Below are 13,392 nucleotides of genomic sequence, written 5' to 3'. Positions count from 1 at the left end.
CCGATCCCCTCCCCGGGGCTCTCCCAGGCCGGGCCCCCCTGCCCTGGGCCCCCACAGGGGGGGAATAGGGAAGTCCTGACTTACCTGTCATTACTTTCTACGCCATCTTGGATCCACTTGTCAACGTCCCCACAAAGCATTGTGGGAAAAAGCCTCCCCCCACCCCTCTCGCCTTCCCCCCAGCCCAGGAGCAGAGCAAAGAAAGTTAGAGGGGAGCCAGGCGGGGGGGAGGGGAGGGGGCTGCTGGTGTTGGTGGTAAAATCAAAGTGGGGAGCCCCCTCCCAAAGGGAAGCGGGGGAGGATCGGAGTGAGGGTATGGAGCAGCCAGGCTGCCCGGCATGCTCCTGTTTGGGGGTCACTGGACAAAGTGGGCTCCCCCTTGCAGGGTTTTGCAAAAGGAGTGAAATCGCTGGCTCCCCATGCACCCCGCAAGCGGCTGCCGGAGCAAAGAGTGACTGCGTTGAAGCGTGCGGTTTCTGATTGCTTTTTTCTCTCTCCCTCATCCCCCGGGAACTTTCCTCCTGGGGAACAGGTCACTGGCATGCATCAAATTGCCTCGATCAAGACAACAGGTTTGGACGAGCAAATTATTTCACTATCTGTTTTCCTTGCAAAATAAGTATATACTGTATTTCTAAATGAGGGGAGGGGGTTTATATAAACGTTATATAAATCATTGGATTTGCAGACATAACTACATGTAACTGCATTTTCTGGGGTACGGTTTATTGAAAATAGGTGTTTCCTCTTGCAACTTTTTTTTTTTTAAAAAAGCATGTACCCGTTCAGAAATGCATTATTGGATATTTATGCATACCACAAAATGTCTTGTATGCCAGCCTCTGCGGCAAAGTGCACCAGTACATGGAAATATGTTTTTGCCTTGCACTTATTTTACTATAAATTTTTGCAATAATTTGCTTTCCCCATAGGGGATTATATTAATGGCTGGGCATACATATAGCAAATATTGTACAAAAACAGTATAATATTTCTCAGGAAAGTAGGTTGTTACATTTTAAATATTTTTCCCTTACAATTTTGCTAAGGAACTTTCCCTTTTGGAAACCAATTATGGCTCTGCGTGAATCTCAAATTATTTTGTATAACAGGTTTATTTTTGCAAAGAACTCTTTCCTGTTAGCAATGTATTAGTGGCTCTGACTTCAAAATGCTTAGCAATCATATTCTTTCAAATATTTTTCTTCACAATTATCATGTTTTGCAAAATAACTTCAGAAATGTTATTAACGCTGTGTGCATGCATATCATAAAATGCTTTGCTTGTTATACTTTGGAGCAAATAACATACAAATACAGTACAAGACTGGAAAAATTATGATCTGACTTCAGACTTTTAAGGTAGGTCACTTATGAAGTAGGATTGCAATTGTTTTTTTTAAACCTTTCCCCTCAACTTTTTTAATTAAGAAAAATATAGGATTCAAATTGGTTTAGCACTGAATTGTCCTAAAGGCATTTATATTTAAGTTTAGACTGAAGATCATCCAAGTTTCTTGAGGACTAATCACTAACACACTATCCGAGGCTTTGCCACTGCAAGTACAGAGACTTATACCCAGGAATATTTTCAGTACTCATATAACACATTCTTGATTATTCCAAAGAAGACCCTTTGCAGAAATAGAAATAACACAAGGAAATAAATTGCAGTGTGCAATCTTTTGCTGCCCAGATGTTAAATCAATGCAGTTATCTTCCTTATTCAACTTTAAAGACATGTTTGCCAGCATGATTAACTGTTTCAGTGCCATGGTGGAGGCCATGTCAGGGACTGCTGAGGAGGAATGTGGTATTTCCACTCTGAGGGAGGGAGGACGCCATTTCAAATGACAAAAATATTCTTGTGCAGCCTGCTCTGGGCCATCACTGCTGGCTGGGGAGGGGCTGCCTGCCTGCCTGCCAGAGGCACCCATCCCCCAAAGTAAACATGCTGCAAATGGGAACTAGTCACAAAAAGTTTCCACCCACCCAAACGACCTTTCCTCTCTGCCATAAATGGTGCACTGTGACTTTAAATGTCTTTTATTGAATCTGTGGAAGGCTTGCAGCCACACTGACAAGCCCCCTGAAGGGCTTGTCCTCCTAGGTAACTTGGATTTGGAGGATATTAACAAGACCACTATGTGGGACAAGTCAACTGTCAGTTTATAGCCATATCTCCTTTAAAAACACCAGAATTACAGGAAATAGTTAAAGAATGTTTCACCTCTACTTAACTGTTTATTATCCTTTTCTGTTCTACCCTGTGCGTTTCATTCAGCCAGCACATTTGAAATAGATTAGTCAGTATCAAGTTTTGTTCCTTGTCAATTTCACTGTCGACTTTTCATACACTTTCACAATGTTGCAATGTTTGTGTTAAACTGATGAGTTTTGCTTTGTTTTTTAATCAGCTGGAATTTAGAAAGGAAGGGATTTAGAAAAATAACATGTCCACTAGAATTAGAAAAAAATGAAATCTTCTCTATTTGGCTTATGTTTTACAAAAGCTTCTCTTTGCCAATATTTGATCTGTCCCTCAACACATTGTACAATGGTAAGAATTATTATGTGTACATAATGATTAAACAAGGAGAGAAAGATTTGACACAATGTGTCAGGGGGTAAGTGCATTTTCTTATTCAGTCTATATTATATTATTTCACATTTACCAGGGGCTTTTCAACCTACAGCCCTGAAATGCGGCCACCCCTGGGAAATGATAGCAGCCAACAGCACACAACACGATCCAAAGATGAGGGTGGGGGAATTCTGGCCATGGTATTGGCAGAAGCCTCCACTATTATGAGAAATGCCATGTATAACGTACAATACTGAAAATCTACACACATATTTCATCTGAAGATCTTGCTACTTAAATTAAACCCCTCAACATCCATGTGAAGTAGCAAGAATTGTTGCATTTTGCAGAGTAGTTCGTTGTGACACAGGAAGGTAAATGGACGTGCCGGAGGCTACAAATGGAATCAGCAGCAGAGAGATGGGATTAGCATCTAAATCCCAGTTTTTTGCTCCTCTGTTCAAATCACTACGCTATAGATTCTGATCCTGGAAAAGGTGAATGGTCAGGGATTTTTTCATACGATTGCTTTCTCCAACCTCCTTCACAATCCATATTTATTTGAAGGGAAGGTGCAAACTGTAAAATTGGGCCAGAACAAAATGCTGGATTCAGATACCCTCAAAGTTTGGAAGTTCATATTTAATTGATGAGAATTAACACCCTTAACTTAACAGCCACAATGCAAAAATAGGAAGGGCTTCCAAAAAGCAGATATCTACTTCCTCCTCTTCTAAGGGCCTTATGTGACAGCCACAATTTTGGTTGATACATTAGCAATTGAACCTAGCACCTCTAGCACTAAACACCTTAAGTAGCTACAGCTTGAGCGAAAGAGACAGATTTGCGGCCTTTGTGGATTGGGCACAGAAAGAGATACATAACACACTGACCAGTGGATTTCATCTTCACAACCCCTTATCCAAAGTTTAAATTCTGCACTGCAGTTTTCGGAATAACTGAATGAACGACAACATTGAATCTGGCTACATGTGATCCAGGAAGGGGGCATGAATTTCTATATTTCCTGTCTGCTTTCCAGGTGTGGAGCTGGGCAGGGGCATCACATCCTAAGCAGAGAGGATAGAAAAGATGGAATTTTTTTTCATAGATTCATAGACTCTAGGACTGGAAGGGACCTCGAGAGGTCATCGAGTCCAGTCCCCTGCCCTCACAGCAGGACCAAATACTGTCTAGACCACCCCTGATAGACTTTTTTTATCTAACCTACTCTTAAATATCTCCAGAGATGGAGATTCCACAACCTCCCTAGGCAATTTATTCCAGTGTTTAACTACCCTGACAGTTAGGAACTTTTTCCTGGCCTCATCTCTGATCTTCTCTCACACACACGCACCGATCCTGTTTTTTTCACCTTTCCTTTTGGCCTAATCCCTTTTGTCCTCTTGCTGTCCGATAATAACCCTTTTTCTTTCTACCTTCAAAATTGTAATGATTTTATAATTCTCTTGCACTACCTCTCTCTCTCTTTTTGCTGAGCTAGCTTGGTTGGAGGCAGCACTTCACCTCCACAAGTGACAGGTGGTGGCAAGTCCTGAGTCATCAGGTCAGGAAAACAGCAACATTAGAAATGAGAGCATTAACAAATGAGTGTAGGACCAAGCCGGTGGACTCTGGTACTTTACACTGGAATAAGGTGCTTGCTCCTGACTTGTATCAAACTGATTTATATATGCACACACTGTGCCTTCTCACCACCATTCAACCTACGTTTGGCTGATCTTTAAAAGGTTTTAAATTCTGTAGAGGAAATAGAATCTAATGATTCAAGCATGGGACTAGGAGGTAGGATTCCTGGGTTCTTCTGCCAACTTGCTATCTAAATTTGGTCAAATTATTTGCTTTACCTGTCTGTACAATTCCATATAATATTTACCTATTTGGCAACAGCATTGTGAAACTCGTTTATAAAGCACTAGGAAGAAAGTCACTCTATAAGTGCAAAGTATTATATGCCATGAAGTTAACTCTTACATTAGCTAAAGATAAGAACCTTTATATTGGCCTGTTTGTAAAATGGGAGACAGTAGCATTAAATAAATTGGTTAATCTCTTTATACAGCCCCCTTCACTATAGTGTCTTAGTACCTCACAATCTTTCGGTGTATTTGTCCTCACCACCCATTATCCCCATTTTAGAGATGGAGAACTGAGGCACACAGAGGCTAAGTGACTTGCCCAATGTCACAAATGAAATCTGTGGTGGAGCAGGATATTCAAGCTGGGTTTCCCACATTGTGGGCTAATGCCCTAACCCCTGGACCATCCTTCCTTTAAAATGGGGACTGTATTAATGCAAACTCGTTAATAATAGTGTTAATTATTACATGAAGTTGTTAACCAAGCTTTGCTCTATTCAGGGATGAATCCCACCAATATTATCTACAACAATAGTTTTTCTCAGACTCCATCCCATTTTTGGGTACCTGTTGCATCAGCAAGTATAAAAAGAAATCTGTATTTTTAACTCATGTCTGATCCACTGGATTTTGAATAGTGACCAGAACCTAATCTCTTTGATATTTGTATTTCTAGAGAATAAATGCAATATTCAGAGCAAGCAGAGTTGCTAGTGATAGAATCTTTCAGAGTAGTTTATGGACCAGATTCTGCAGAGAATTTCCCACTGACTTAAACAGAAGCCAAACTCGGTCCTATAACAATGCAAAAACAAAACAGGAGGTGGTCAAACTGCACTTCATGGCTTTCATGCTGGCTGAAGACAACTTCCAGACATTAAAATCAAGTTTATCCTTGCTCAATATGGACATTATTAGTGATAGTAGCATCACAGTAGTGCCTAGAAGTCAGCGCCCCATGGTATTAGACACTATACAGACAAAATCAAAAGATAGATTGTATGCTCATTTAGGTTTGGACTAAAAGACCCCATTCCAGTTTCTGTAAGAGTAGAAATTTGTCCCAAGATCCTTTGTTAAAATCTCCCCTTCCTACTGGTGACTCTGGATCTCAGCACAATAACACCATATGTGTGAGTCACACTGAAATCTGCTTCACTAAGACCTCTCTACCCCCATCCTCCCTGACTGTAGTAACTGAGTAAGATGATGTGGGTAGTTGGCTTCCAGGAAAATGTTGCCAGGCCACTCTGTAGCTCCATTATTGGTGGATATTCCCACTCACTGCAATGCAATGTGTTGTCCATTGTTTGTTTCACCACAGAACCTCTCTCTCTCCATGTCACACATCTATACACAATTCTATACAGCAGTTGGTGCAGAACTTCAGGATCCACAGCACTGTTTAAATTTAAAAAAAAAAAAGGCAAAATGTTAATTCATCCATTCCACGCCCCTGAAAAGTTTGGTTTTCAGACAGCAATTAAATAGAATTTTAACTTAAACAGTAATAAAAAAAACAAGCAAGCAACAAAACTATAAAACCAGCATAGTCACTAACATCTTTTAATAAAATGAAAATGGTTAATTAAAACAGATTACATTTGATTAGCAACGTAAAAATAAAACTCAGTGGTTTTCCTGTATACTTTTCTTTATTAGTGGCTTAAATTATGACAAGTGCCAAACTAAAGATCTTTTAGAATGCATTTAAGTTAACTTAAGAGTCCTTCATATTAGTATTTTACCTCTACCTGTAAACATCTAGTAACAGAAGACAATTAAAAGGAAGTCTAGATTTAAAAATAATCACAAATTCCTGTATGGTATTGTTTGTACACCAAGGTGCAGATTTTTGCCAATAACAAGTCACTTTCACTACTGGCCTGATTATTTCAAGCATGTGACCAGCTGTATAAGTTGAGCCAACAGCTTCCTGAGAGTCTCAGGGTGGCCAGGAAATCCTGGCCTGTTTCAGAGGGTGTATCACCTACATGGACATTCAAATCAACAAGTCAATCTAGTCAACTCCAGCCTCTTCAGTGAGAAAGATCCAGAGAGGCTTAGGGTAACCAGACAGCAAATGTGAAAAATCAGGACAGGGGGGTAGTAGGAGCCTATATAAGAAAAAGACCCAAAAATCAGGACTGTCCCTATAAAATCAGGACATCTAGTCACCCTAGGCTTGTCAGTGCAATGGGTACAACTTGACCAGCCCCAGCTTGAGTCCTGTCCAGAACTTGCACACACATTATGTACAATCCTTCTCCGTGGTCCCAGCTGCTAAACTACATTAAAAGAAGCACTAAAACTACACTAGTATTTTCTTAATGTTACTTGTTCCCTATAAGCCACTGCTGTACTTGCTGCAGAGACGTTACATGGCTGAGTGGGGAACAGAGGGTTTGTCTATTCAATCACGTGCTTGGAGGGAGTTGTTCCCAAGACGGTCTCTGGTAGATAAACTATCTTTAGTTCAGCTCCGGACAGAATATGCAAGGAAGAGGTTTAATGATTCATCGCTTCATACAGAGACCACAGCTGCCTACGTGCATGAGGCATCAGCGAAACAGACCCCATGACTTCCTGCTCCTGAAAGACAAGCCTCTACCAGTGAACTTATAGAAGCAACTCCACTGCGGTCAGGCACAGAAACTGGCTCCTGAGCAGGTCTGATATATTCCATCCAGCACTGAGTAGCTGCCTGCAGGAGGAGCAGCAGGCCCAGCACCTCAGATGGCATTTTATGAATTCTTTCACCGCTGAGGAATGGAGTGTGGGAAATCAGGCATCACTCCCTGCTACTCTCCATCAGTCGAACCTCCAAGCTGATTGTCTCTCCTGCAAGTTGAAGAGGCCTGGGCTTTCTTATATCCTTTAGAATCTTTCCCACTACTCTGTCCATATCCAAGCAGTGAATGCTTCAATGCTCCCTATCCACCTCTCAGTGTCAATCTGTGTTCCTCCGCCCAAAAAAATCCACCTGCGCCCCCTCCAAAAATTAATTTAATCTCCCCTTCTTCCCCCTACCCACCACTGAGGGGAAGAAAACCAAAAAAAACCCAATCCCCTCACCCTTTTCTCCCCAACTCACCATGTATTTGGTTCTCTAACTGGCCAGTTCCAGACAGGAATCCTGAGATGCAACACTCCCAGCAGCCTAACAGGACTATGCCATTCCTGCCCTTCTGCTGCTTGCACAGTGAGCCTACGGAGGAACTCAAACTCACACTTTTATCCCAGGACATCAGGTTCTGGGATGGCTTGTTAAAACACAAACTCCCCCTGGCCAAACTGGGATAGGAAGGAACCAGGGCAAAGGCTCAGATCTACAAAGGATTTGATGTTAATGGAAGGTAAGAGCCCCAATATGTAGCCGGGCCTGGCTGACTTACCCAAGACCATACAACCAGTCAATGGCAGAGCAAAGGTTAGAACCAAACAGAAGTACTTAGCCCTATTAAGCAATAAAGCAAACTGTTTCCAGACAGTCATTTATGGGCTGACTGCTACTCTTAAGAGTAATAACTATTTGACATTCCCCAAATAGTTCCTGTGATGTTCCATAAGGAGCAAAAGAGCGTCAACTCTTCTTTAAAAGAAAGAAAAAAAAAAAGGCCATGGGTCAAATTCCCTGGACCTAGATACTTTCAAGGTGTGGAGTTTGTGGTGTTGGTGATTTTCAAACAGGGGCCCAGTGAAGTCTTCCTTGCTGGTCCACAGAAAGAAATATTTTGAGAGCCAAGCAGTGTTGTGGGGAAGGCAACGAGAGAGGGTGTAGGTCCCTGAGAGGATTTCTTCCCTTTACAGGACGGTCCCCAGAATGACAAGATTGGAGAATCCAATTCAGAGATCCAGACCAGGCTGCTTTCTCAAACACACACATTCCTTTTCATTTTAATGAGGTCCTTACCTTATCTGGAGATATGCACTCTAGCCTGTAGGCCTGCGTCCTTCCCCACAACAGCATAATGCTCAGATAGCACCATGAGGACACTGTTAAGATTATAGATCTCAGGTCTCTTTACATGCATGCATGTGCACCCATGCACAAGCCAGCACGTCTTCATTTTGACCATAAGCTGTTAATGAGGCAATCAGATGGGACACATCCTACCCTCTTTCAACCGTAAAAGTTTGCAGATCCTCCGTCTAAAGTAATTTAGAAATGAAGCATAACTTGAGATTGCTAGGAAGAGCTGCCATCTGGTGGCATTACCATCTTTTGATTTTCTTCAGTTCAGAACTGTTTTTAAATAAGCATGCCAACAATTACAGTCATTCTGTCAGTGACAGAATAGTTACCTGCCAGCAAAGAACTTTCTCATGGTTCTTCTCCACAGCTAAAGAACTGCCTGGTTTCTATGCCGCATAGATTACTGTACTGCCTGTTTGCTCTGACTGTGCCAGTTTGGGATTCCACCCTTATCTTTGTTGAGTTTCATGGTCTATGATGTAGGTATTTGCACACTTCAGTCCCACATATTGACAATAACTTGCCCCACCCCCAAAGTAGCTCTTTTCTTGGATCTTCCAGCACCGAGTCATTTTTAAACAAGATTTTTCCTGAGTAACTTCAATAGTAAGTGATAAAAACTCATTTCTAGAGCCGGTTGTTTTACAAACGTAGGCCCAAATTGGGCAATTGGATCTGATAACACAGCGGCCCTGTGGAACCCCATTGCCCCAGTTGCAGGATCAGTTCCATGCATGAGTTCTGTTCCCTGCTTACAGCCCCCAGAAAAAACATACTTGATTTCAGCATTCCACCTAGCAACCCGCTTCTCTTTACTCCTTAGTGGCGCAGTGAATCCTGTCATTTGTTCAGGAGCTGTGCTTTAAAAACTTCTGGATAACCATCCCACTGTGCTTGTGTCTTGAATACAGAGAGCTGAATGATGCTCTCAGACTTTCAGTTCTTATTTAACTTCCTCCACCCACCACTGTTTTGAGTGCAAGTTAAAAACATCACCTGAATACAAATGGTATGCAGTTAAAAAGGCAGGTTCACACCCCCCAAACCTTCCTGATCCACAAGCAGGTGCACAGTAAATATTCATTCAGGCAACCCAGACCTTGTTCTGTTTTCCTCACCTTTCCAGATAAAAATCAAGAAAGCAGCAGCTGCTTTTTATCTTCAAGAGGATGCAAAATTAACATCAGTTTGAAACTGTCCAGGTGAACACAGCAAACCTACTGCACTGTAAGCCTGAGCCCAGAAGAGACCCACTGAGGTGAAGAAATCCCTGGCTTGCAGAATCAAGGCCTCTACAAGAATTATCATTACTTGTGGGGTGAATTGCAGGAACAGCAATGTCATAAAAGAGGGCAGGAAGTGAGGAATGATTTGTCAGCTAAGAGCACAAATTTAACAATACTAAATCACCTAATAATCCTGGCTAAGTAGTTTTAGGATACCTCTACACTGCAGTAAAAACAGCTGTGGCTGGCCCATGTCAGCTGACTTGGGAATGCGGGGCTATAAAACTGCAGTATAGATGTTTGGGCTCGGCCCTGGGTCCCAAAGTCCATTCTCGAGTGTGAGCCCGAACATCTACCACTGCAATTTGATAGCCCTGCAGCCTGAGCCCAAGTCAGCTGACACAGGCCACCAGGGTGTTTTATCGCAGTGTAGACATACCCTTAGACTGTACATTATGTAGAATAACTGACTCTAGAGTCACAACCACAATGGGACGAAAATTGGCTGTGTGGCAGTCAGTGTTCAAATTCCTGCTATGTCATAGGCTTCCTATGTGACGTTGGGCAAGTACTTTGATCTCCCAGTGCCTCAGTTTCCCAACTGCAAAATGCTGTCTTTGTGTTGTCTAATGACACTGTAAGCTCCTGGGGGCAGGAGCTTTTTCTTCCTACGTGTGCAGCACCAAGCACAATGGGTCCTGGTCACATTTAAGGCCTCTAGACAGCACCATAATACAAATGACAACAATGCTATAAATTACCAATGTTTTTCCATGCACAGGGATTTGACACTCTGGAACCCTTTGATTGAGTAGCGGAGTTTTTGGTGAAGCTTCACATATCCTGCAATGCTGTATGTGAGGTTCTATTTTGGCATAGTTAGCTCAGTTATCCACACAGATCTACCGTTCACATTAATATTTAAGGGGTAATGAGAATAGACAGACAACTTATGTAAAAGTCAAGATTTAAAAAAAAAAAAAAAAAAGACCTGAAATTCCAACAGAGGCACTAGAAGTTATGTCTTTAGAAAATTTAAACCATCTTCTTTCTCAATACATTAATTGTAGTGCAGTACTAAATGTCTTACCAGTCAGTTATATACACTGAAATATACGCTGAACAATATGTACACATCACAGAAAAAAAGACACTTTTTCCACTTAATAAAATAAGATAGTATTAATGCAGTCTTTAAAAGAGAAATATTGCCCGTACACTTCGTATCTTGATATTGTGGTATTCTTCATCCCATGCACTCTTTATTCCATCTATCTAGCAATTAACTTTCGCGTGTGGCAGCTTACATACTTAGTTGTTTCAGAAATGATTGATACTTAGATGCTTCAGAAAATTTTACTCAATGATTTTCAAAAGCCTCCAACTCCCACTGATTTAAAAATTTGGCGTACAGCACTTACATAGCTTCTTTCATTAAAGGATTTGAAGGCACTTTCACGCACATTAATTTTAGTATTGAATTGGGCCTCAGCTCAACTCAGGACAGCAATCTAGTTCAGGACAGCAGTGAAATATATGTTTAATTTTAGGCATGTGCTTAAATCCCATTGATTTACATTGTCCCAGCTGAATTAAACACAAAAGTAACAGCATAAATAATGAAAAGGGCATTCAAATGTTAAGTAGTCAGTTTTAGCATCTAAGATACTGTAACACACACATTATTTAAAAAGTGTTTTTTTAAACCTGAGTGTGTCCCTTTTAGCCTCTTCATTTCCATTAACTGTGAAATATCAAACATATTCTTGGTACTGGACTTTTCAAGGTAAGTTTCCAGTTCAAATTTTATAAAGTAATACATACCTCCCAAGGGATAAAAATTGATTAAAAAAAATACCCAACCTATTATGTGTAGTGTTTGGCTCTCCAAATATCTGTGTGCCCAATCTTGGAGATGTTGCACAGACTTCTAGAAACTGACACTTAAATTTCATCTTTGCTTTTTAGATTCTTCAGAGGCTTCTCTTGGCATCTGGAAAGCCACTCCACCCCTCCTTGTCTCTCTTATGACCAGTTCAAACAAGCAAGTCTCTCTTGTCTGGAATATAATTAAGGCAAAATGAACAGAACAAGAGGGTGGATTTGAAGCATCACCCAAGTTAATTATGTGCTACTGGTGCCATTACAAATTAAAATCCACAACCTAGTTCAATTAAAGAGCTGGCCAATATCCATAAAAGCAAGGAAATTCAGAGCTACGTCTTTGAAATCCAAGCTGCCTTTATAAAATGAAGTGCTGGGTTTAAAATCACTGCAATACTGAAGCACAAAGAAAAATGAAGCATTAGTATTAAATCTGAATTTCTTGGCCTTTATACACATTAGACCTTTGACATATTAAATATTTATCATTGTACGTTACAAATAAAATGCACCAAAGTAAAACACTTGCCAAAAATGTCACAGCGTACTCCACACATCTTCAAAAACAAAAGTAACTATGTAAGAAATAAGTGCAGACTTATTTCTCAGGTGGATCAAGACAAACATCTACAGATTTATAAAAACAACTACTGGGATAAATCACAAGACTAATTTTGATAACACAGGCAATACATTTTATTATGTTTTCACCAACTGTAGCAAAAAATGTTTAACAATTAACGGATAATCAAGGGAACTTAATTATCAACAAGACTTCCAAGAGTTATTATTCATGTTTTAAGTTTTAGACGGGAGGGTTTGGGTAGGGAGAAAATAAACCAAATATACACTGGGATAATAGTCTATTACCAAGTTTTAATGCCTTCTTCAAAAGCATTAAGTATACTGAAGCATCTTATTGCAGGTTATGTATCATTTCCTCTTTGGCAATAAGATGTGTGGTTTTGTTAACTAGAGCCATCAGTGAGTTGAGCTTGTGAGACCAGTCATTGAGTAGGTTATTTGGGTCCTTGGGCCTCTGGAAATTGATAATTCCTGCCAACCTGTCTACTTTTGCAAAGATGGTCTTATTTACTACTAGGTTGGACAGGAATTCCTCCGATTCCTGCAAAGGAGACAAACGGCACTGAATCAGGAGAACAGCATTTGTAATTAACAAAATACTCAATGTTCTTTCCAAATTTCCAGTTAACACAACAGCAGTGTGACTGAGGTATTACCAATACTAACAGTAATACAGTCTATTAGAATTACAGTACTTATAGTGGCCATAATATTTAATATTAATGCCTCTGGCACTGGAATTATGTTGTAGCTACTAAACTACCTAGGGTCAACAAGCTTCTGATGTTAGCCACACTAAACAGCTAACATCTATTTTCAGTTCAAGATGCATCTAAAAACTTTCAAACTGCACAAGTCAAATACACCTGAAAGTCTCTTAACGTACATTGGGAGCACTTGGCTAAACAGCTTCCAGAACATGCTTTCTACTGCTAAATTCCACACCAATTACACTGTACAAACACTGGTCAGGTAAATTACGCTTCTGTGAGATGGTGTTGTGCAGAGCAGGAGCTGCAATTAAACACCTTAAAGCAAATACTCTGAACTAAACAAAGCTGTGAATTTGCCCTCCCCATGCTAGATGCTGCTACGAGTGGATCCACTTGGAAAACTTAAAAATGAAAGACCTATGTTCAAGAAGAGTGACAAATCCATAAACCAGGGAGTTCAAAAGGTAAGGAAGAAACCCTATTCATTAGTCAGTTTTAACCAAGTATTGCTGAGGGCCTGAACAGTGGAATATACTATCTAGGT

At 40.7% G+C, this 13,392-nt stretch overlaps 2 protein-coding genes and 1 long non-coding RNA gene across 6 annotated transcripts in view; 1 reads left to right on the top strand and 2 right to left on the bottom strand.

Annotated features, from left to right (window-relative positions):
- The window catches only part of HELZ (helicase with zinc finger), a 134,082-nt gene extending 133,916 nt beyond the window's left edge, over positions 1–166 (bottom strand). For 2 of the 4 annotated variants that reach the window (XM_075071875.1, XM_075071876.1), the window contains exon 1: positions 85–166. The gene's annotated coding sequence lies outside the window, so the exon portion shown is untranslated. The remainder of the gene's footprint in view (positions 1–84) is intronic. The other 2 variants (XM_075071877.1, XM_075071878.1) reach the window with 1 other exon arrangement.
- Positions 167–240: 74 nt separating this feature from the next.
- LOC142047676 (uncharacterized) lies at positions 241–12,306 on the top strand. Its single transcript, XR_012656939.1, has 2 exons — positions 241–572; positions 11,635–12,306. It is a non-coding gene; the product is annotated as an uncharacterized LOC142047676 (long non-coding RNA).
- PSMD12 (proteasome 26S subunit, non-ATPase 12) overlaps positions 12,223–13,392 on the bottom strand; it is a 21,780-nt gene continuing 20,610 nt past the window's right edge. The window contains exon 11 of the mRNA XM_032794495.2: positions 12,223–12,676. Coding sequence (XP_032650386.1) covers positions 12,467–12,676 — 210 coding nt within the window. The 3' untranslated portion in view covers positions 12,223–12,466. The remainder of the gene's footprint in view (positions 12,677–13,392) is intronic.

The sequence above is a fragment of the Chelonoidis abingdonii genome, chromosome 13 (assembly GCF_003597395.2).
Source record: "Chelonoidis abingdonii isolate Lonesome George chromosome 13, CheloAbing_2.0, whole genome shotgun sequence".
Classification (NCBI taxonomy): domain Eukaryota; kingdom Metazoa; phylum Chordata; order Testudines; family Testudinidae; genus Chelonoidis; species Chelonoidis abingdonii.
Note: the sequence above shows the minus strand (reverse complement) of the source record. Positions and strands in the feature narration are given on the sequence as shown.